This window comes from Phascolarctos cinereus, unplaced genomic scaffold (genome assembly GCF_003287225.1).
Source record: "Phascolarctos cinereus isolate Bilbo 61053 unplaced genomic scaffold, phaCin_HiC Scaffold_726;HRSCAF=1367, whole genome shotgun sequence".
NCBI lineage: Eukaryota > Metazoa > Chordata > Mammalia > Diprotodontia > Phascolarctidae > Phascolarctos > Phascolarctos cinereus.
The window spans coordinates 396,532,686-396,557,804 of record NW_027556098.1 but is presented as its reverse complement, the minus strand read 5'-3'; the positions used below and the strand labels follow the sequence as shown (position 1 = coordinate 396,557,804).

Genomic DNA, 25,119 nt, shown 5'->3' with positions numbered 1-25,119 from the left:
GGAATAAGGCTAAGAATATAGTTTGGGGAAAACAAGACTTATACATGTCAAAGAGGTTCAAGAAAAACCTCAAATGGAACCAGCCAACTTAAGGGATCTACAGCTAAATATTCCACTCAGACAGCAGAAAAGAAATCATCACTAACACATTAGTGCCTGGTGCACACCCATAGAGTAGGTGCTGAGTAGCAATGTGGTCTAAAGGATACTAGTTCACCTAGGTCTCTCACCTCCCTGAGTCACAGGGAAGATCAGACAGCATAAAACCACAGAATCTTAGTGTTGGTGGCAGCCTAAAAGACCATCCAGTCCCAAACTCCATTCCATGTAGGTCTCCATATCCTCACAAGCATCCCTGACAGATGTCCAAGTAGGGGCTGACTGGAGACACGGCCAGCGCTTAAACATTCAAATAATCAACAACTCACCATCTTAATAAATCATGGCAACAGAAAAGCAAGGTGGTCCCTACCCTCAAGGAGGGGATGACCTAACAGAGGGGGCAGACAGCACATCCACTCTCTATTTCTGAACAACCATTAGGCAAAATCCTGATACCACCAGAACATTCCAAAGAACAAAAAGTGGCTAAGTGGGCTTCTGCTAAGAAACCTAAGGACTAAGTTTTAAGGTATTGTCTCCCAAAACGTAATACGAGCAACTTTAAATATATAAATATATAGGTTTTAAGACAGAAATCTAGATGGAGTTTATTGAAAATATTTAGTAACGGTGTTATGATTTGTTAGAAAGTTCTTCCTGAAATCAAGGTAGAATCTGCCTCCCTGTAAATCCCATGCAACACAGAGCAACACAGAGTAATTCAATTCAAGCATGTGCATACCCAGTACCCAGTGGTCCCTAACAGCTGCCCTTAAAAATGGTTGTTCAAGTGGCCAGAACAAAGATTTCCAAAGGAACTGTTATATGAAGAGAATTAACGACAAGAGGCACTGGGGAGGTTCAAAGGGTAGCTAAGCTGAGGGCCTTGTCCTCACTGGCAAGAGAGTAAGAAGATAAGACACAAACACAGTTCGCTACCGTATATAACAGCTGCCTAAAAATGAAGGATTTCTCTTACCCATTTACTTGCTTTACCCAACAGCAAAGACTTGTATATTGAAAAATGGCATAAGAGATGTTAGCAGACAGTAAGTCAGCTAGCACTGAATGAGCACCTGCAACATGTCAGGCACTATGCTAAGCACTGGGGATATAAAGAAAGGCAAAAAACTCCAACAACAACCACCCAAGCCTGGCCTCAAGGAGCCTGCGGTCTAAAGGAGGGGACAAAATTCAAACAGTTCTGTACAAACAAGATTTGTACAAGATAAATTGGAGATAATCATTGAGGGAAGGCATGAGCATTAAGGGGGAATCAGGAAAGGTTGCCTGCAGAAGGTGAGATTTTAGCTGGGACCTGAAGGAATTCAGAGATGACAGGGAGGTGGAGATAAGGAGGAAGAGACTTCTAGGTATGTGGCACAGCCAGAGAAAACACTAGGAATCGAGGTAGAGTGTCTTGTGTGAGGAAAAGCGAGGTGGCCAGTTCGAACTGCCCAATACTTTGTTATTGTTCAGTTATTTCAGCTGTGTCTGACTCTCTGTGTCCCTATTTGGGGTTTTCTCAGCAAAGATGCTAGAGCAATTTGCCACTTCCTTCTCCAGCTCATTTTACAGATGAGGAAACTGAGATAAATAGGGTGAGGTGACTTGCCCAGGGTCATGCAGCTAGTAAGTGTCTGAAGGCAGATTTGAACTCAGCTCTTCCTGACTCTAGGTCTAGCAATCTATCTACCGCACCACCTAACTGCCCAATACTACCTAGCAGTTAAGTGTCAGACTTAGAATTCAAATTTAATCTTTGGACTCCAAGATCTGCCTTCTTTCCATGACTCCACATGGCACCATCCCTCTTTCCCTCCTGACAGCCCTATGGCATAGGTAGGCAATGCAAGCTCGATCCATCCTGTTCTACTGATGGGGACCTGAGGCCCACAGAGATTGTGTGACTGCACACAATTACCACATGTGTTGGTCAAGCTGGGACTCCAAGCCAGGTCTCCTGGTTTCTAGTGCATCACTAGCCCCATGACCTCGTACTGTCTCTGATAATGACAACTCATCAGATGAGCCATGCTAGAAAATTTCCAGAATTCAAGTGCATTTTTAAATTCAATCTCATCTTTGCATTTCATGATGACTAACATTTTCATTCAGAGATGCCTTAGTGGTTTCTTATCACTGCTTTAAGACTGATGTGGCTGACTCAGCTATCTGTCAGGTGACAGAGTTCATTTAAAAAGGTGACACTGTGAAGCAAGGTTAGCTTTAGGTCATTTGTCAACCCGAGTCAAGTCTGCCAGCACCAACACCAGGCAGGGAATTAGCTGAGGATGGAACTAGCCACAGGAATTCCCCTCTGGGGTCTACTTCTGGATGTCTCATCTCTGGCAAGTGGAGCCCTCACCCAGCCCAGAACCATCACATAGCTGGCCCTAATGGGAGCACCGTCCCTCGCTGAGAAAAATGCTGTAGCCCCCTTTTGATCTGTCCTTGCCAGAAGGCAGCATGGAGAGAGTCCTGGACTGTGACGCAAGGAGCCTGTATCAGATCCTGCTCTGTCACTGACTCCTCCCTGTTTGACCCTGGGTAAGCTCTCTCAATCTCTCCCCATCTATAAAATAAGGAGGGTGAACTAAATGGTCTTTGAGGGCCCTGCCAGCTCTAAAAATTCTATGACTCACAAACTAAGTGGAACCCTCCTGCTATGAGTCTGTGCCTTAGTCTTTTTACTCCAAACACAGCTTTTGACAAACCATTCTCAACATCCTTCCCAATATTCAAAGCATTTGGGGCTTTGGCCCTTCTGACACCACCTCTTCAAGTCCAAGTAATTCTACTGTATTGGTCCTTCACTCTGTGCCCTGCATCCATCTGTCATACACACTTTGATGGATCTGTGATCTCCCCAATAGCTGGCATCTAGATCTGTTTTAAGGCTTACAAAGGGCTCGACATCCATTATTTCATTTGTTGTTGTCCCGACCTTGTGAAAAAGGTCACATAACACACAAAGCAGGACACGATGGCTCAGAGAAATGAGCCTCAGTGGCTTGCTCTAGGTCACACGGCTCGTAAGGATGATGGATGGGATTGGCAGCCAAGTCTCTTCTGACTCCTGTTCCAGGGATCTTTCCACAAGCCCACACTACTGCCTGTAGCTACTCCTTCTGATCCATCAATCATCCCTTCATCTGTGCCAGGCACTGGACATGGAGGAAACAAGAAAGGCAAAAACCATCCCTGCCCTCAGGGAGCTTACATTCTAAGAGGAGATGGAAGGTGACTCCCGGAAGGGCTTCAAGGTCACAGAGGACAGCAGTTCCTCCCTACCTTCTCGCTCTATGCCCCAGGTTTAAATCCTGCCTCTCTCTCTCACACAACTTGTGTGACCCAGGCCCAGTGACTTCATCTCTGGGGCCCTCAGTTTCCTTGTGTGTATGCTGAGGGGCTTGGATGAGGATCAGTCACAGCTGTCTGAGCTCAGCAGAAAATCTGCAGCCAGATTCTTCTCTTCAGATGGCTCGCCCCCATCTTACCTCACCAAAATTATACACAATTATTCTTCCAGCTTTACATTTCTGAGAGCTCTCCCATTCTCCTCCAACAAATGGCCCATCACTTAGAAGTTGCCTCCCACTTTAGAGTCTCTCGGGCCATGAGATCATATGTATAATTTATCTAAGTTTTTAGAAACATGCTTTTCTAACATGTTAGGCATATATCTGATTCTCCAGAATCCCCATCTTGGTCATCATGAACTCAAAGATGACATGATAACTTTTCCCTCATATTTCCTGCTCCTTTCACTTCACTAACCAATTTTTCCTTGTCAGTCAGCTAACCGACAAGGAGTAGCAGTTCCCCTGTCATCAGCCAGGGGGCACAGTGGACAGAGCGCTGGACCTGGAGTCAGGAAGACTTCTCTTTCTGAGTTCAAATCCAACCTGAGACACTTACTGGCTATGTGACTGTGGGCAAGTCACTTAACTCAGCTTGCCTCAGTTTCCTCATCTGTAAAATGAGCTGGAGAAGGAAAAGGCAAAGCACTCCAGCATCTTTGTCAAGAAAATCCTAAAAGGGGTCATGAAGAATCAGACGTGACAGAAATGACTGAACAAAGTTCCCCCATCATTTCTTTTGTTTTCTGAGACACTAAACTGTCAGCAAACAAAATCAGTGATTTCTCTACTACTAGTAGAATTTAGACCTCCAGCAAGTATCTGGATTCTGAAAATCCCAGTGACAGATTCCTCTGGGGTCACCTGCATGAGTCCTCTGAAAGAATCACTGCCCATATCCTCCACCTGCCTGGGCAGACTTCCCCAACAACATCGCCTCTGTTTCTCCTTAGATCCCCACCCACTTTCCCTCTCTCCTGCTTCTGCCTCATGGGCTCATGGATTTCAGTGTCCCTCTATTGAGACGATGACAAGCATCTTCCTTGACATCTATATAATTAGAAAGAAAGCAGAGACTGTCTTGTTTCTACTCGAATCTCCGGTGCTTTGAACATCACTTAATAAATGGGTTTTTTCATTCAATCATTTATTCATTTAAGATTTACAAAGCTTCAAGATTTGCGAAGCACTTTACATAAATATTATCTCATTTGATCCTCACGACAAATCTGTAAGGTATGTCCTAGCACCCTCATTTTGCAGGGGAGGAAACCAAGGCATGGAGAAGTTAAATGATTTGCCCAGGGTCTGGGGTAAGATTTAAATTCAGCTCTTCCTGACTCCAAGTCTAGCTACCTCTCAAGATGATCAGAAGAATTACAGTTTGGACATGTATACATGAATATAAGGAGTACCACAGCTTAGTGGAACAATACTGAAAGTTGAAAGACTTGGGCGGTAGGCCTGGTTCTGCTACTAACTAGTGGTCAATTCACATTCTTAGGCCTAAGGATCTTCATCTGCAAAAGAAGGGAATTAAACTAGATAGTGTCTTTCCGCTCTAAAAATCTGATTCAACTAAGCTGTTTAATGGCAATGAATGTCATCTTCAAAAGACCACAGATCATAGAGATTCTCTTATTTCTTGTGTATTTTGGATTCTAAGTTATAAGCTATTGAGAACACAGGTAGGTAAGGGAGAACTCCACCAATTAACACTTACAGAGAGTGAAGAAAACCAGGATGAAAAGCAGAAGGATGTAAGAAGAAAAAAAATCACAGCTTTGACAAGAAAGAGAGGGGATAAGGAAAAAATTTAGGATGTGCCTAAAGGGGCAAGTAAAATAATTTTGTTTTCCAATTTTAAAAAGAGATACTAAAAAACCAAACCCTGGCACTCATAACAATGTTATACATAATTCTTGTACTCACAAAAACTTTTGCAAGGATTGCCTTCAAATATGTTCTCCCAAGCTCGACCACAGCGAAGCCCTCAGAAATATCAGGAAACATGTTAGGGGGATTAGGGTCTTTCCTCATCCCAGGGATGGGATATGCTAATGGAGGTTTGCAAATGGCACTGGAAGATGGTTGTCCAAATTCCTTCCTGCCTGTCACCCCACTGGGGCCTACGTGGGAGGCAGCATGACAGTGAGTGAGCACAAAACACAAGCTTGTTTTCCCAAGAATATTTTTACTAAATGCCAGTAATTTTATTTAACTGTGCATTTTGGTGGGGGTGATTTGGGAGGGGACAATCAGCATGCACGAGGAGATTCTGATGAGAATTATTAATAGAGGAAAGTGCACAGTTTGCTGAACTGACTGCCCAGTGAAACAAGCCTGTCAGTACTTAACTAAAAGATCAGTTATTAAGCTGAAAAAGTACTGAGTGAAGAGATAGAAAGGCCGACATGAGGAGGCGGTTGCTTAGCAACCTTCAGCAGCTAAGACAGAAAGACGGGGAAAGATCAGGCTTTGGTCTCAGAAAGAGGATGGAGTTTGCCAGTGTTACAAAAGAGGTAAAAATAGTCGTCCCTGACAATGAGGGGAAAGAACAGGCCAAGTGTTTGTTGAAAGATGCATTGTTGTGGTTGAAAGCAAGCACAAATAAAGGACACAATGATCAGACCTATAAAGTAATAGTTCAGGCCTAGTCTTTAATGATTCCCACAGACCTAGGGCCTGCAAAGGTAAAGACTTCAGGAAACTGTAAATCAACAGCACTACTTAATGGCAGGGGCATCAATTCTCTCACCAGTGCCAGAACTCAAAGCGCTATATAATTCATGCCATTTTATAGTAGTAGTAGTAGTAGTTAGTAGTAGTAGTAGTAGTAGTAGTAGTAGTAGTAGTAGTTTGAGGCCTATTTCAGGTGCTAACAGCTCAGAGAATCACAGTTGTCCAGTCCCAAATGACCGATTTTGCGCTGACTGTTCCCCTCACCATGCCTGGAATCCCCTCTCTCCTCCCCTCCTCTTCTTGGAATCTCTGGTTTCTTTGTGACTGGGGAATCACCACCTTCTCCATGAAGCTTCTCCCCTCTGCTCAGTTGCTAGGGCAGAGACCTTACATTCATCTGTGTTTGTACATTATGTCTCCCCCATTGGAATGGGAGCTCCTTGGAGGCGAGGATTGTTTCACTCTTGTCTTTGTGTCCCCAGCCCCTAGCACACAGCTGACACACAGCAGGTGCTACGTAAATGTCTGTTAGTTGGATAAAGCCTTTCCTTATTCTCCCAGCTGAGCGTGCATCTTTTTCCTTCTTTCCGGAGCTCTCCTTTGTCTCCGTCACAGTCTACCTGGTATCACATTGATATGGGTACCAATTAGCAGGTAAAGGGCAGGGATGAAGTAATCCCCCCCATTACCTCCTCTCCCCCACCACCACCATATTTGTTGAGCTGAATTAAATGATCATGCACAGGGGTGGGGCACCTGCGGCCTCAGGGCCATATGTGGTCCTCTAGGTCTTCAAGTGAGGCCTTTCAATTGAATCCAAACTTCAAAGAACAAATCCTCCTAATAAAAGGATTTGTTCTGTAAAACTTGGACTCAGTCAAGAGGCTGCACCCAAGGACCTAGAGGGCCACATGTGACCCTGGGCAAGTCCCTTTACCCTGTATGCCTTGCTTTCTTCATCTGTAAAATGAGCTGGAGAAGGAAATGGCAAACCACCCCAGTATCTCTGCCAAGAAAACCCCAAATGGGGTCAGGAAGAGTCAGACAAGACTGAAAACGACTGAACAACAACAATACCCCCAATGCCTTGCACAGATTAGCTGTTTAATAGATGTCTGTTAAAGAGACTTGCTGAACTGAGCCCATTAAGACTTGAAGCTCTCTGCTCTAAGGCAGGAGTGGGGCACCTGCCGCCTCAAGGCCACATGTGGCCCTCTAGGTCCTTACGTCCTCAAACTTGAGAAGTTTGGATCCAGTCAAAGGGCTGCACTTGAGGCCCTAGAGGGCCACATTCAAGGCTGCAGGATCCCCACCCGTGCTAAGGTCTTTGCTCAGGACTAATAATCTCCCTGGCATCTGAGAGACAGAAACAAGGCAATCTCGAGTCCTTTTACAAGCTGTGAACTAGCAGTGTCTCCTGTATACATGTACTGAGAAGCCACAATAAGCTACTCAAATAATTTGACTTCTCCTTTAATGCTTTGAAATGCACTGACTCCTACTGATTCATGCCCACGGAATTGCACTTAGGGAGGTATGTTCTAGGCAACATCAGTAACACAATGCTGTAATTATGTCAACAAGCTAACTCGATACATCTTAGAAAATGCCATTATTAAATATTTTCAATTAACTCCATCTAGATTTCTGTTTTAAAACCCATTAAGCAAAGTCCTGATACCACCAGAACATTCCAAAGAACTAAATAGTGGCTAAGTGGTAGATTTCTGCTAAGAAACCTGAGGTTTGAGTGCCCTCTAGTGGTTTGAGGCGCTATAACAGACCCTTTCAGTCTCGTAATCTTAGAGGAAGAATATGGCACATTATTCATCACTGGAAGCCAAAGCACTCCACTTAAGGTGACAGCCACAATATCATTAAGATTTCCAAAGGAACCATATAAGTTGGCAAAATACTGAAGGAAGAAAAGTTTCCGTCATAAGTTAAACACCAGCACATATTTAAAGTCGCTCATATTAAGTCTTAGGAGACAGCGCCTTAAAATGTGTGGCACCTAAGCTGAAGATGATCATATTAGCATGACAGGAATGCCGCAATAAATCCAAATTAAATAAACCTAATGAAATCAGATTCTATCCATGCAGATCTCAGAGTCCCCAAGCAGCATCTGAAAAACGGATTAAGCTGCTGCAGCATATTTGCACAAAAGTTCAACGTCTGCTCCTGAAGGTACCCAGGGGATGCACGACCCCCAAGCAGGGCAGTGAGAACTCTTCTTAAGCTTGAGAGTAAAAAGCATGCGTGTATTAAAGATCAGCCCCCTAAAAAGAGAAAGAGAGCAGCTGCAGGGTAGCCAAGGAGGCTGAAAAGGAGGCCCTGGGCCTCGGTCAACTGGAGACTGGCGTCTATACTTGGCTGACATACAGCATCAACACTTTGAGCCAGAAGAGACCTTAGGGGCCACCCTGAGAGATAAGGAAACTGAGGGAGGGAGAAATGAAGTGACATTTCCAAGGTCACCGAGGTAGTAAGACTCCCAGCCAGAACTGGGACTTCAAAGACCTTGCTTCTCCCAAAGGGCCTTCCTCACTAAGTCTTCTCTCTGCCCTGCTTCCTTCTGCAGATCCCACCAGCCAAGGAGGGCCTTGGTTATCGGCCCCAATGCCACGAAGGAGAACAGCAGTGACCAGCTCGAGCAGGCAAGGCGACTGGCCAATGCAATTCCCCTTGGGAGGTGGAGTAGGAGGTCTTTTTATTTCTTTTGCAGAAGCAATTGCAAACTTCCATCTCAGCAGGCCGCTGGCTTTCTGCCTGATGAATAGCTGATTGAAATACACAGGCTGATACTTTGTAACACTTTACATATATTATCTCTATCTAAGATCATAGTAGGCTTAAGGAACGGATACTATAGATGTAATTATACACATTTTACAGATGAAGAAAATGAGGTCCAGAGAAGCTGTGAATGGTTAAAAGCTTGGAAGTATCAAAGAGGTAGGATACAAACTCCTGTCTCTTTTGACTCTAAGTCTAGTACCCCTTCCATGATACTTAAGTTGGGTGGGCTGGAGACACTAAAGCTGAGACCCCTCTTTCCCACAGCATCTTTCCTCTGTTGTAGGGGGCAGAGCCTTTACTGATGGTATCACCCATTTGGCACACAAAGCCTGCCCTGTCCTCTGAAGGCTATTTTCATGAGTCTGTGTTCTAATGACCAATGAGATGGCCAACTTTTCAATATGAGGATTTGTGTCTTTCAGTGAACACTTCAGTAGATGGCCCAAAGCATGAAAAGCAAGTTCATGCCAAGATCCAGTCTAAATGAGGTCTTGGGTATCCTCCTTCCATTTTTAACAGCTTAAACAGCACAATCAAGGCATGCTGCTAGCCGGGAAAATAACATCTGTTGTTTGAAAATAAAAGCAATGCTCCAGTTATTTCCTATTGTTAAGCCATAGAGTCTATACCTTTGTGTCCAGCTGGAGACTCATCATGTGTTTCTTCTCTGAACTGATGTGGTTTCCATTTTAGCAGAGGAAGGTAGTGAGGGAATTAATTCTCCTCTATCTCTACAGGTGGAGGTAGGTATAGTGCACAGGGGGCTGAGCTTGGCTCACAGGACCTTAATCTTCGTCCAGATGTCAAATTCTGGCTCAGCCACTTAATGCCTGGGTGAACTGGACAGAGCACATCCCCTCAGTTTCCTCATCTGTAAAATCAAGCTGTTGAGCTAGACCAGTTGAGGTAGACCAGAGATCAGATTCAAACAGAAAGGGACCCTGTTGGCCACATACTGACTTAGAAAACCACAAATTAATACTATCCAAGTTGCATTTGGTATTTTTATTTATTTTGTTAAGCATTTTCCAACTGCTGCCAGAATTTGTCACCTCTGAGCCAGATGACCAGCTCTACATCTTGGGATGCTCAGGTCCTAAATCTGCTAGCAGAGCTGAGAGTTTGGGACGACGGAGAGGGCAAGGTCTCGGACTCCTGTCCCAGCTTGACTGCCTTTGTCCCATGTATTCATCTAGAAAATGGGGTTGCTGAGCTACACAGAAGAGCCTGAGGACTTTTCCAGCTTTCTATCTATGACCAAATAGGCACTGAAGTAGAATAGTGGATAGAATCCCAAGTTCATATCTGTACCCAGACACTTACTAGCTGTGTGGCCCTGGGCAAATCACTTAACCACGGTATGAATTAGTTTCTTCAACTGTAAAACAGGGATAATAATAAAAATCTCCCAGGGTTGTGTGAGGATCAAATGAAATCATATTTGGAAAGCATTTAGCATAGTGCCTGGCACATAGTAGGTCTTTAATAAATTCTTCCTTCTTCCTTCCTTTCTCCCTCCTTCCCTTCCTTCCTCTCTTTTTCCTTCCTCCTTCCTTCCCTTCCTTCCTCCCTCCTTCCCTTCCTTCCTCCCTTCTTCTCTCCCTTCCTTCTTTCCTCTCTCCTTTTCTTCCTCCCTCTCTTTTTCCTTCCTCCTTCCTTCCCTTCCTTCCTCCTTCCTTCTCTCCCTTCCTTCCTTCCTTCCTCTCTCCTTCTTTTCTTCCTCCCTCTTTTTCCTTCCTCCTTCCTTTCCTTCCTTCCTCTCTCCTTCTTTTCTTCCTCCCTCTCTTTTTCCTTCCTCCTTCCTTCCCTTCCTTCCTCCCTCCTTCCCTTCCTTCCTCCCTTCTTCTCTCCCTTCCTTTCTTCCTTTCTCCCTCCCTTACCCCTTCCTTCCTACCTTCCTTCCTTCCTTCATAGGTTTCCTCAGACCTTTGTGATCAGTGCACTCCTAACCCTGCCCTTCCTTTCTCCCTTCCTTCCTTTCTCTCCTCCTTTCATCCATCTGTGTTTCCAGTGTATCCTTTATAGAAGCTGGGTGCCCACTAGATACTTCTACAAGGTGGATCCTAGCAGAATCCACTTGAGCAGATGAATGTTCTGGCTCCATCTCAAGTACAAAGATTACTATGCACTTCAGACTGTTGCTACATTAATAAGGTACTATTATAAACTAACATCCTGAATAATGATGTTGAATTATGTGAAGAACAATTATGATGAGAACATTCATAAAAAGAAGAAAACATATTTAAACCAGCAGAATAGGCCGACCTTCAGAGAAGAAGGATGTCACTTCATAATGTGGTTTGTGGTAATACAATTAATTATTCTTTTGTCCTAAGGAATAAGTTTAGTCCTCTTAACAAAGCTGGAATGAGCACAAAGATGAGCACCAGTATCCCAGGCTTCTAGCCAAAGAAATAAGCAGTTTTACTGGCTGTAAGACCAATGCAACTGAGATATCTGTCCTCAAAAAAAAAAGTTTCACAACGTAAAATGAACAATGCCTTTACAAAAGGCCTGCAGCCTGGAAACAATTGTGAGAAAGTCCTTCCTGGAGTCCCAGCTACAAACATACGTAAGAAAGCAGACTGCATGGTTTTAATTGCGCTGCCGTCTGCTGGAAAATGAAGAAACCAATCTCGTGTGTATCGTCACCCAAAGCCACAGAACGCATCTCAGGGGACCGGTTCTCTACTTTTTTCTACAGGTAAAATAGGCACCCTTATGACGACTATAGTTCTAGATTATAGACTAGAGAATCCTTCCTACTCATCTTCCTAGGTTTGCAGCTCAGATGCTGTAGTAGAGAGACTGAAAGGATGAATCCATCTGGAGTCCTTCTATTTCTGGCTCTCCCACTTCTGACCATTCACCATCGTTCTGTCTGGGATCCAAAGACCGGTGCGACCCTTGTGATCTAGGGTTCTCTGACAGCACCTTCCCCCAGCTCTATGCTTGGATACCAAAGGTCAAAAAGGCTCAACACACGTACTAATCTAACTCTCAGAAATGAGAATCCTTTTTGTAAGATGAACACATAAGTTCGTGAGGAACTCATCTTAGCTTTGGATGTAGCACAGAAGTGCAACATCCTTTTGGGAGGATCTTATCACAGCTTCAGTTCCACTCTCTCTGGGGAAGCTACTGGTGCCCCACCACAGCATAGATCAAAGTACTTCTCAACTATGAATGAATGAAGGGGGGTAGAACATAAAGCTCCATCCACACAGTTCTAAAACTGACGAGCAAAGCAAACACTAAATGAACAAACACCATAAGCCACTTTCTCTATCACTGTATGCCACTGGAAATATGCCTGGCCCTGCCTTCAGGGCAAGGTATTTGAACTCAGTTGGTAGCTTGGCTTGTAGCAATTTAGGACTCCACTTTAAAAAGCCCCACGTCAACGTCAGCATCCCAGGCCTCCGGCTCCCAGACGATGCTTCTTCTAAGTAGGGAGTACAGTACTTTAAAAAAGGAAACGAACTTTCTCCCATGTGTTTCCTACGCTCGGCACTGCTGCAATCAGGGATTTTGGTGAATCCACAATGTTTGAAAGCCTTCATTTCCAAGAGCCCCACGTGAAGTGACTTCTGGGAGAAGAGGGGACTGTTTCTGCTGAAGACCCCTGCAGAGAGCTCCAGCTGCACATCTCTTAAAATGACGGAATGAACTGATTGACGGGCTGATCCACAGACGAGAAACCTCTGTGCCCACTTCATCACTGCTCAATTTTACAACTTAAAAAGCAGCATAGCCAGGGAAAACCCAACTAATGGGTTCAAATTAAAGCAATCTATAGCAGTTACCTTATAAAGTTGGTGATTACTGTATGCTATTAAGTGCTTTTTTCTCCCAGGAACAGATGGAAGTCACGCTGTGGACTTGAAAGTTAGCACCCTGAAAACACTTACTTGAAGGGGATTGGGGAGGCTTCTTGGAGTGTTGTGGCTCCTCTTTCATGTGGCTGGAGGGCTCAAGAGAGGTTCCCAAGTGTTCTTCTGAGCTGAGTGAGAACTGGAATTGGATGGAGCCCAACTCAACTTGCTTAACCTGAAATGAACAATACTGAAAATAAATTCTCATCCAAAAAAAAAAATAAAAAGCATGCATACCCTACTTCCTGTCCCATCCTCCCCACTTCCCCCAAGAAAGAACGTTTAAATTAGGGACTCCTGGAGAAAGACATTTAAATTATAATCATGTGATTCGTGTCCTGTTACAGTATTGCCCTCTGAATGACACAGTGATAAAATCAACCACAAAAGTCCCGATGAGGAGGAGGTTCAGAGTTTCCTGTCTGGAGTTTTCTACAAGGCTGATGGATACATTACCACCCAGCATATCTGCTTCACCTGATGCTTTCTTTAAAACAACAACAACAACAAACATTTGTATATAACATATTCCTCTTTTCCAGGAAAGAGAAGAGTACGTGTTATCCTAAAATCCTTAGAAAACAACTACATCCAAGTACAAAGAGGAGATACCTCTAGCCCAGGGTGGCCTCAAGCCTTCTTTACTAGAATGTCTTGAAATGAGTCTCACAAATGAATGGAATAGAAAAATGTTGGAAAATACGTCCATGCACCACCAGCTTTGGGTCAAACCCACAAATTCTTTTCAGTATCCTGCTGCACAGACGTAGATCCTCTAAGCTGCTGGAGTTCTATATGCAAAATTCAACTTGAAGCAAAAGTTCTTCAACATAAAATGGCCTCGTAACATATCTTTCAACAATCACTCATTGCTGTTGTGTCCAACCCTTCATGACCTCATTTGGGGTTTTCTTGGCAAAGATACTGGAGTGGTTTGTCATTTCCTCCTCCAGCTCATTTTTACAGATGAGGAAACTGAAGCAAACAGGGTGAAGTGACTTGCCTAAGGTCACACAGCTAGTCAGTGCCTGAGACCAGATTTGAACTCAGGAAGATGAGTCTTCCTGACTTCAGGCCTGGCGCTCTATGCACTATGGCACCACCTGGCTGCCCCAAAATCAGTCTTAGTCTATTTAAATTCATGAACAAGGAGGAAAATGGACAGAAGCTAATCACTTAACTCAGTAGCTTCCTATCACCTTCAGGAGCAAATATAAAATGCTCTGACATTCAATGCCCTTCCTAATCAGTCCCCTCCCACCTTTCCGGTCTTCTTACACTTCCTCCCCAACACTTACCCTTACTCCCCAACAATACTCTTCAGTTCAGTGCCATTGGCTTCCTGGCTGTCCTACAAACAAGGCACTCCTTCTCCTGGTTCCGGGCATTTTCTCTGTCTTCCCCATGCCTGGAACGCTCTCCCTCCTCAACTTTGTCTGCCCTACTGACCTTCCAGGCTTCTTTGCAGTCCCAACTAAAACCCCACCTTCTACAGGAAGCCTTCCCCACCTCCTCTTCATTTCAGCGCCTTCCCTCTTTTAACTATCTCCTATGTACCCCGATGTCACAGTCCTCTTCGAGAACGCAGGACAAACCGCAAGCATACACTCTGCATGTAGTTTGCTTTGTATGTATTTGTTTGCATGTCATCTGCCCCATTAGACTGTAAACTGCTTGAGGGCAGGGATTGTCTGCTGCTTCTCTCAGTACTTAGCACAGTGCCTGGCACATAGCAGGCGCTTAATAAATGTGGACTGATTAATTGATTCAGGATGCTATCTTTTCCCCGTCAAGGTCACCAGCTTCTAGAGAATAAGGCCCCATTAAGAGGTTTTTCACCACCCATCATGTCCAACAGTGAGTAAAGCTAGTGAGTCATTTTAGCTAATGGCATTTGTACAGCATTGGGGCTCACAGTAGGAATCTCAGAAATTCTGACTGCAATGTACAGCGTAGCACCGATGGCTCTTTAAAGATATCAGAACCTTCGATGTTCCTCCTCCCCAGCGCACATGACATATCTAAAAGGTGAGAGGTGAAACACTGCATCATGTGAGGACTAAAACTGAGCAGAACATCCTCAACAATCTCCTGTGGAACCTTGGTCTCAAGGTCAGGCATTCCAGATAGCAATCTCCTCGTCCTCCTGGAAAGAGGACAAATGAGGCCTTGTGGGGATGCAGCCAAATTTGGTTCCAGAAGGAAGGAAAGGTCTTGTGATGAGATTGATGGATGACATTGGCTAGTCTCCCAGTGCTATAACCCCAGCCCATCAAGAATGGCCTTTGTCTCCAAAAATGACATTGTCTCCAGAGTCCAAATCTAGATGACCCACTGATACAACAGTCAGTCAACAAGTAAAACTTTTTTCCTATCTTAGAAAAATGGTAAATAGCAATGGTAAAAGGTTCATGTGAGGACTCTAGAAAGAGCCTGGAAATGTTTTTAGAAATATAAAAGTCTCAATGGAAATACCTAATGGTTAAAAAAAATGAATCACATTATCAAATGCAGAAATTTTATAGACATGACAAGCGAGGCCTAGAAAGATGAAATGACTTGAACCAGATCACAGGTAATTAGTGGCAGAGACTGAATTAAAACAAAGGTCAGGAGATTCCTGATAGGCAGCATGATGCAACAGAAAGACTGCTGTATTCAGCGGGAGGACTGAGAGGCCAACTCAGTCAGCTGCTTCCTCGACAGTCTGGGGTAAGTGGCCCTTGTTTCTTCCTCTGTAAAATGAGAGGGTCAGTCCAAAGGACTTCTGAGGCCACCTCTGTTTCTCTCTAAATCTACATACCTAAACACTGATGATCAGATGACCGCTGCAATCTCTTCCAGCTCAGACTCTTACTCCATACAACCAAGTAGTTCCCTGGCACCCGACTGCCTCCAAAAAGACACCAAGCAACTTTCTCCCATGAATTAAACGCTTTAAGAAATCTTTTTTTGTTAAATTGGCACATGTTGGTTCCTTTACAGAATGCATTCATTCAAAAGTCGAGGGCACTGAGAGTTCCCCAAGAGACTAATATAAATGGGAATGACAAAAGGCATTATGTCATTAAATTAATTAACTTCAGTGAGTATAGGGCTGGATTTGATTCAACTACTCAGCAAACTTTATTACAAAGTGAATATCATTTTGTAATTTAAAAAAATACATAAATCCTTGTCATGGAAAAATTCTGCCTATGAAGCATGGCTGAAAATAGGTTCAGCACAACTAGTGGACTTATTTTCAGTCACTATGTATGTGTTAGCAGCGCAACAGATATAATAACATAGGACAGGCCAAATTCACTGGAAAGAGAAGACAAGTAAGCGGTCTTACCTCCTCAGAGCTCATGGTGGTTGAAGGAATCTTGTACACCAAACAGTGGGCAGGGTTGAGCTGTGCTCCTCCTCGAAGGGGTAAGGTCACCATCTTCTTAGAAAAGCCTTCTGTCAGGGGGTTCCAAACGGCCCATCGAACTACGTGCATGTAGGCCATGTTAGACAAAGATGTAGCAGAGGCCCCCTGGTAAGGAAACAGAAGAAAGGCAGGTTACTAAACACTATCAGTTATCCCTCCATCTCACTACCTGGCTGGCCCAGCCCCTTGTCCAGGCCAATGTTTTCTAGAGGATACCTCAAAAGCCACTTCTTGCATAAGCCATTGTTGATGAGATGTTACAACCTGCTCACACCCAGCATCCATCCATCCCTGGTAACCACAGAACGCTGAATGACCCGGAAGAAGGACTCCAAAACATTGGGTAGATACTGTGTGGAAGCCTCATGGCAGGCCATGGGTAAGCATCACCCAGCATAAGAAGGCATGGGGCAGGTCTGGACCAGCAGAGGTAATATACATGTTGACAAGACTCCATTGAGGAGCGCCCCTCAGTTCCAGGAAGCCAGAAAAGTAACCTTACAATCATCCTTAACTCTTCTCTCTCCCTCATCACCTCTTCCTGCACTGTCCCTCCCCCTAACCATATTCAATCAGGTGCCAAACCTTATCAATTCTACTCCAATAACATTTATACACACATACAGTAACCACCCTAGAACAGCTTCTCAGCAACTCTTGCCTGGATGGCGGCCTCCTACTCGGTCTCCCTACTCCTACTCTGCCTCCTCTCCGACAGACCTTCCACATGCACATCAAAAGAATTTTCTTAAGGAACAGGTCTGACTCTCCTACTCAAAAATCTTCAGGGGTTCTCCCTCTCCTCTGCCTCTAGGATAAAAGACAAACTCCTTAGCCCAGTACTTAAGATCTCTGTCCATCTAGTCCCCAAATGCTCTTCCTCATTTCACACTATTCCCCTTTACCTATTTTATGTTTCCACCAAATGGGATTGCCATTTATTCCCTAATCTTAATATATTCCATCTCCCACCTCCAAGTATTCTCCTAAGCCACCGGCCATACCTATAATGCCCTCTATCCTCACCTGTGCTTCTCAGTCTCCTGATCAGGCTTCATTGCTCACTTCCTATGTCAAGGTTTCCCAGATCCCCCCAGCTGTTTGCTACAGCACTACCTTCCTTCTCAATTTTCTTCATACTATGCTTATTTGTACTACAGTACATTCTCCCAGTAGGAAGTGAAGGCAGAAACTCATACTCCTAATAAATCTTTATTAAGTTGAATTAAAAGAAATTACAGATATGCTGAGGTATTAGGTATATTCAAGCCCCTGTGGCTTGAATGTGGCACTCATTAAGGAAATGCAACAAAAGTGGAAATGCTCACTCGTGGTCACAAAGAATTAGTGACAGCAACAAGGGGAACTCAAGTCTCTTGCCTCCAGACACTCCCATTCATTCAAACCTCCTATCACTTGCTTGACATGGGTATCTTTCACATGTCTAGAAAGCACTTGGTAAGACTCATGCCCATCAATCTACAAGCACCTAATATGTTCCTTTTTTTTTATTAATTTATTTTGATTTATCAACAATCACTTCCATATGCTTTTGAGTTGAAAATTTTTCTCCCTTTTCCTCCCCCCCACCCTCCCCAAGACGGCACACAATCTGACATAGGCTTTACATTTACATACCCATTAAACATATTTTCACATTAGTGAAGTTGTAAGTAAAAATTAAAACCAATACAAGGAACCATCAGAAAGAGGAAACAAAACTCAACAGAAGGTAAAGTTAAGTGAGAGCGATTCGACTTCCATAGTTCTTTCTTTGGATGTGGACAGCATTTTCCATCCTGAGGCCTCTGGAGATGTCTTAGATCCTCATAATGCTGAGAAAGGTTCAGTTTAACAATCTTAGTCATTGCATAATGTGGCTGTTATTGTGTACAAAGTCCTCTTGGTTCTGCTCACTTCACTCAGCATCAGACCATATAAGTCTTTCCAGGTTTTTCTGAAGTCAGCTTGTTCATCATTTCTTATAGCACAACAGTATTCCATTACATTCATATACCACAACTTGCTCAGCCATTCCCCAATGGATGGGCATCCTCTCAATTTCCAATTCTTTGCCACCACAAAAAGAGCTGCTATGAATATTTTTGTACATGTGGGTCCTTTTCCCATTTGTTTGATCTCTTTGGGATATAGCCCTAGAAGTGCTATTGCTGGATCAAAGGGTATGCACGTTTTTGTAGCCCTTTGGGCATAGTTCCAAATTGTTCTCCAAAATGGTTGGATCATTTCACAACTCCACCAACAATGTATTAGCGTTCCAATTTTCCCACATCTTCTCCAACATTTATCATTTTCCTGTTTTGTCATGTTGGCCAATCTGATAGGTGTGGGTGTGGTACCTCAGAGTTGTTTTGATTTGCATTTCTCTAATCAATAATGATTTAGAGCATTTTTTCATATGACCATAGATGGCTTTAATTTCTTCATCTGAGAACTGTCTGTTCATATCCTTTGACCATTTATCAATTGGGGAATGGCTTGTGTTCTTATAAATTTGTCTTAATTCTCTATATATTTTAGAAATGAGGCCTTTATCAGAGAGACTGGTTGTAAAAATTCTTTCCTAATTTTCTACCTTCCTTCTAATCTTAGTTGCATTGGCTTTGTTTGTGCAAACACCTACTATGTTCCAAACACAGTGCTAGGTGATGGGGATACAAATACGATGAATGAAACGATCACTAATCCCAAGGAGTTTACATTCTAATGGGGAAGACAAATTCCTATGTTAGTATATATCAAATGAATACCAACATATAGGGCAGCTAGGTAGTGCAGGGTCAGAGCACTGGGCCTGGAGTCAGGGCAACCTGAGTTCAAATCTGGCCTTCCTAGCTGTGTGACCCTGGAAAAATCACTTCACTCTCTTTGCCTTGGTGTCCTCTTCTGTAAAATGAGTTGGAGAAGGAAATGGCAAACCACTCCAATATTTTTGCCAAGAAAACCCCAAATGGGGTCATAGAGAGTTGGACATGACTGAAACGACTGAATAACATTAAACACATTAAAATACATTAAATACACGGTACTTTGGAGGGGCGCACACTAGCGTTTGGGGAGATCAGGAAAGGCTTCATAAAGAAGATGGTGCTTGATTCTGTGAGATGGAGATGAGGAGGGAGGGTCTTCTAGATGTAGCGGGTAGAGCCAGTGCAAAGGAGAGTCGAGTCATGGCCAGTGAGTCTGGAAAGAGAGGCTGAGGCCAGGCTGTGAAGGGTTTTCAAAGCTGAGAAGAGTCTGTTTTATCGCCTAGAGACTAGAGACCTTGGAATTGACTGGGGAAGGGAGGAAGTATGTAGGATTTATTGGAATGCTAGGGATACCACTTTTTGAGACATGGTACTACTATATTGGTGGTTTTCCCTAGAAGGATAAATCTTGACATTTCTCCAAGAACTTTTCATCGAGTAAGGAAGAGGCATTGATCACTAAGGGCACTGGGGTGTGGGGGGGTGGGGGGGGAGCCTCCAAGGCTTCCTGGAGGAATCAGGAGTGTGGGGCATGGCAAGTCCAGGCCATGGAGTCATTTTTCCTTCATATGCTTTTCTCCATGAAAGAGTAAGCCAAGGACAGCTGTAAAATCACATGGACTCAGTGTCATAACTAGTATGGTATAATGGCTCTGGGTTCAAATTCTGACTCTGATGCTTATTGCCTTGTGAGACCTTGGGAAAGTAAACTTAAGCACCTCAAGTTGCCCATTTATAAAGGAAGAGGGTTGGATTGTTGTTCATCCTTTGCTCTCAAAGAAGACCAAGGAGTCAGGAGGATGATATCTTGGCTCGCAAGTGAATTGGGCAAAGCTGTGCAAAGTCATCGGCCTCACTCCCTTCTCCAGTCCTCAGAGTCCAGTGACAAGACACAGGTCAGGATGACTGGCAATGGCTCTGCATTGGACTAGATGGCCTTTGAGGTCTCTTTCAGCTCTAGACCTGTGATCTTCTCTTCTTAAAGATTTTTGTGCCCAAAGTGGAAAAGTCCAAAACGTACCTGGAGCAAGCATGAACTCTGCCCTCAAATTCAGTGGGGAGGTGGAGGGGAAAGGGGGAACAGTGACCACAGGTGGATGCTATGATGCCAGGAGAAGGGAATGGGGAGCAGGATGGACTCAGCTAAGAGAAACTCATCTGGTTACAGGTTAAGGGGGTCAGTAGCAGGGGCATATCACAGAGAAAGCTCCATCCACTTGCTTCCTGTTTAACAATTCTTGCTAACAAGGTGCTTATTTCTACACTGCCTGACTGCAAGTGCCACCAGCATGATTTAAAATTTTGGTGTCCTTGGACAAAGCCCCATCATCCTGCCCTGGTTACAGCTCTGCATGAATACAAACAGGCTTTAATATGTGACCTTGAAGAACAAATTCTCTTCATCCTTTCCTGTTCGCATTCCCTATCACAGGCCAGCTGACCAAAGGATAGCACACACAACACAGAAAAACTAAGTAGAAGATAAAACAAATACCACATTAAGAAGAGAAATAAATCTTGAAGAATATGGCTGAAGGGCTTAAATCAGAAAGCGTTTTCAAGTTATCATTTTAATTCATTTATAACAGAGACATCAGTTTAAAACCAAGCCGTGGGTTTTCCTCACTCCTTGAAATCCCTCACTCAGCTCAGCAATCAGCTTTGTGATTTGCCATTGTATGTGAAGGGCCTATGGAGATTAACTGGGTTCAAACCAAAGCCACAATTGACAGATGTTATAGGTTCCTTCTGGTGAGGTCAAGGTACACTGGCATGGCCCATGAAAGCTAATTTTCTCCTAGAGGCCCAACCAGGACTTAGTAATCATGATGTCAGACTGGCAGACCCAGTGCTGGGGCATTTCCTCTGAGAGAGTATTCCTGAATAACAAACTAAATCACCATGAAACTCTAATAGCTACACACTAGAGACCCCCAAGAGCTGAAGCCTGAATGTAAAAGCCCTAGACCTCAGCTCTATGGTGCAAAGTGGTTACAAGGGGCAGTACCTATGAACAGGAACTTGGCTGGACAGATGGTAAGGGTGCCTGAAAGGAAACTGACCAGAGAAGTTTCAGTTACCACATCTGTCTCTGAGGCAGTCTTCTAAAGCTAGAATCTTGTACATTTGAGGAAAACAAATCGAACAATGTAGGTCAATGACCTATTCCTTTATTGTTAGTTTGATTCGATTCAATTCTACAAATGTGATTAAGCCCTTACCACATGCTAGGGACTCTGACTGGCATGGGACTACAGAAAGCAAAATAAAAGAGCCCCTGCCCTCCAGAAGCTTAAGCTCTCTTGGGATTGGGGGGTAGGGCAAAAAATACAATGGGTGCACAAGGAATTCAATACAAAGTGCTAATACCTAAGGGCACCACCTCAGAAGGTGGCCCCAAAGCTTTCTCTGAAGGAAAACAAAGCTCTGAGGTCACAGTGAGAGGCTAGCCCCTGCCAGATGGGAGAGGCCATTTGTGCAAAGGCACAGTCAAAAGCAATGTGCTTTATGAAGCCAAGGTGGTAGATTAGAGTCAGACACCTAGATGAACTCTCCCAATATTCCCCTCCAAACAACTGTAAAATAAGGCCTCAAATTAAATTTTGCAGCAGCAGAGCCAACAAAAGGTTGGGGTAAAACATTTTTCCAGCCTAAGAAAATTTAGGAGGCCTGTCCAGAGCCCACACATGTGGCTGTGGGAACAGCAGCTACAATAGCAGCAGCATCTTTGGAAGCTCTCAGCCCTGAGAGGTAAAGGGTCAGAAAGAGATTACATGGGACCCTTTACTGGCACTGGGTGCAGCTGGTGCTAACTTGCAAATCCATTGCCAATACACAGTTCTGGGTTGCAGTTTCAGGGCAGAGAATGTTAACGATTGGTCGCAAGGGAACAGGAGCCCTGGTCACAGTTCCAAAGCAAAGCAAAGCCCTAGCATTTGTGGCTGCAGTGGACCAAGGGTCCTTCCGGAGTAAAGACCAGAGCCCAGGCCAGGAGCAGTGACCACGCCTCTCTACAGATCACATCCACCTTGAAAGCACCAAAAACTTGCAGACCTCCAGAAAAAGCTCTCAAAACAGCAGCATGAAGTTTGGGATAATGCCTCCCCACACCCAGGTGAGCAGAGCCCAACTTTAACAGAAAGTTCAAAGTCAAAAAATAGGCTGGAAAAATGAACAAACAACACAAATAGATTTTTGACCATAAAAAGCTATTATGGTAGCAAGGGAGACCAAGACATAAACTCAGAAGAAGACAACAACGTGAAAACGGCTACAAAAAGAGACTCAAAGAAAAATGCTAATTTGACCAAACCCAGCAAAAATTCCTGGAAGAGTTAAAAGAGATAAGAGTGGTAGAGGAAAAATTGGGAAAAGAAATGACAGTGATGCAAGAAAATTATGAAAAGAAAAATTATGAAAAGAATTAACAGCTTGGTAAAACAGGTACAAAAAAAAAGCTAAACAAAATAACACCTTAAAAAGAGATCAGTTAAAGAATTGATCAAATGGCAAAAAGAGATAAAAATCCACTGAAGGGAAGAATTCCTTAAAAAGCAGAATTGGCCAAATGGAAAAAGAGGCACAAAATCTCACCAAAGAAAATAATTCCTTAAAAATTAGAACTGGGCAAGTGGAAGCTAATGACTCCATGAGACATCAAGAAACAATAAAACAAAGTCAAAAGAATGAAAAAAAAATTGAAGAAAATGTTAAATATCTGATCAAAAAGACATCTGATCTGGAAAATAGATTGAGGAGAAATAATTTAAGAATTATTTGACTACCTGAAAGTCATGATCAAAAAAAGAGGCTAGACTTAATCTTTCAAGAAATCATCAAGGAAAACTGCTCTGATATCTTCGATCTGGAGGGCGAAATAGAAACTGAGAGAATCCACCGATCACCTCCTGAAAGAGACCCCAAGATGAAACCTCCCAGGAATGTTGTATCCAGATTCCAGAGCTCCCAGGGCAAAGAGAAAACACTGCAAGCACTCAGAAAGAAACAATTCAAATATCATGAGGCCACAGCCAGGACCACAAAAGATTTAGCAGTTTCCACATTCAAGAAGCAGAAGGTTTGAAATATGATATCCTGGAAAGCAAAAGAGCTACGATTACAACCAAGAATAATCTATCCAACAAAACTAAGGGTAATCCTTCAGGGGAAAATGGATATTTAATAATAAAAAGAAGACTTTCAAGCATTGCTGATAAAAAGACCAGAGCGGATTAGAAATTTTAACATTCAAACACAAGACTCAAGAGAAGCATAAAAATTTAAACATGAAAGAGTAATCATAAGAGACTCAATAAAGTTAAACTGTTTATGTTTCTATATGGGAAGATGATACATGCAACTCCTAAGAACATTATCACCATTACAGCAGTTAAAAGGAGTTTACCTACACAGAGGACATCAATGTGAATTGATTATGTTGGAATGATCTCCTAAAAAAAAAAAAAGGAATGAGAAAGAGGGATGCCCTTGGAGAAAAGGAAAGGGGGAAATTTTGTCACATAAAAGAGAACAAAAGGAAGACCTTTTATAATGAGGGGGGAAATAAATGGGGTGGGGGTGACAGGCAATACTTGAAACCCCCTCTCCTCAGAAATGGTTCAAAAGAGAAGAGTACATATACACGCACAATCGTGTATAGAAATGTAACTTTCCCAACAGGGAAATAGGAGGGAAAGGGATAAGAAAAGGTGGGGGGGAGTGATAAAGGGGAGGGCAGATGATAAAGCAGAGGGTAGATTAAGGGAGGCAGTGATCAGAAGCAAAATAGACTTTTGAGGAGGGAGAGGAGAGAGAGAGAGAGAGAGAGAGAGAGAGAGAGAGAGAGAGAGAGAGAGAGAGAGAGAGAGAGAGAGAGAGAGAGAGAGAGGAAGAAACAGAAGAAAATGAGATGGAGGCAAATACACAGTAATCACAACTGGGAATGTGAATGGGATGAGCTAAACCATAATACAGAAGACACACAGAGTTAAAAAGTTGGAGCAGAATCTAATATGCTTCAGCTGAAGTAAAAAAGGCAGAGCTAGCAATCATGATCTCAGATAAAGCAAAAGTAAAAATAGACCTAATTAAGAGATAATCAGGGAAACCACATTATACTAAAAAGGTACCAGAGACAATAAAGTAATATAAAAAAATTTACAGCAAGTTCCTCTGAAAAAAGACCTCATTTCTCAAATATATATTGGGTATAGAACTGAGTCAAATTTATAAAAATAAGAATCATTCCTCATTTGATAAATGGTCAAAGGATATAAACAGGCAGTTTTTAGACAAAGAAATCAAAGCTATCTATAGTCATATGAAAAAATGCTCTAAATCACTATTGATTAGAGAATGGCAAATTGAAATGACTCTGAGGTACCACTTCACACCCATCAGAAATGACAAATGCTAAAATATGTACGTTAATGAATTGCTGATGGAGTAGTGAACTGGTCCAACCATTCTGGAGAACAATTTGGAACTATGTCCAAAGGGCTATAAAACTGAGCATACACTTTGGCCCAGCAATACCACTACTAGGCCTGTAACCCAAAGAGATCAAAGGAAAAATAAAAGGACCCATATATACAAAAATATTTATAGCAGCTCTTTTTGTAGTGACAAAGTATTGGAAATTGAGGGGATACTCATCAAGTGGGAAATGGCTGAACAAGTTGTGGTATACAATTATAATGGTGTACTACTGTGCTATATGAAATGCTGAGGAGGGTAGCTTCAGAAAAAGAAAGCAAGACCTATATGAACTGATGCAAAGTGAAGTGAGAAGAACCAGGAGATCATTGTGCACAGTAACAGTGAAATTGTAAAGATGACCAGTTGTGAAAGTCTCGGCTACTCTGATCAATACAACGATTCAAGAG

General features: G+C 43.2%; 1 protein-coding gene across 1 annotated transcript in view; it reads right to left on the bottom strand.

Moving 5' to 3' along the window:
- The window catches only part of NPHP4 (nephrocystin 4), a 170,957-nt gene that overhangs the window by 64,854 nt on the left and 80,984 nt on the right, over positions 1 to 25,119 (bottom strand). Inside the window, 2 exon segments of the mRNA XM_078145734.1 lie at positions 12,863 to 13,001; positions 16,164 to 16,349. Of these exon segments, the coding sequence (XP_078001860.1) occupies positions 12,863 to 13,001; positions 16,164 to 16,349 (325 nt within the window).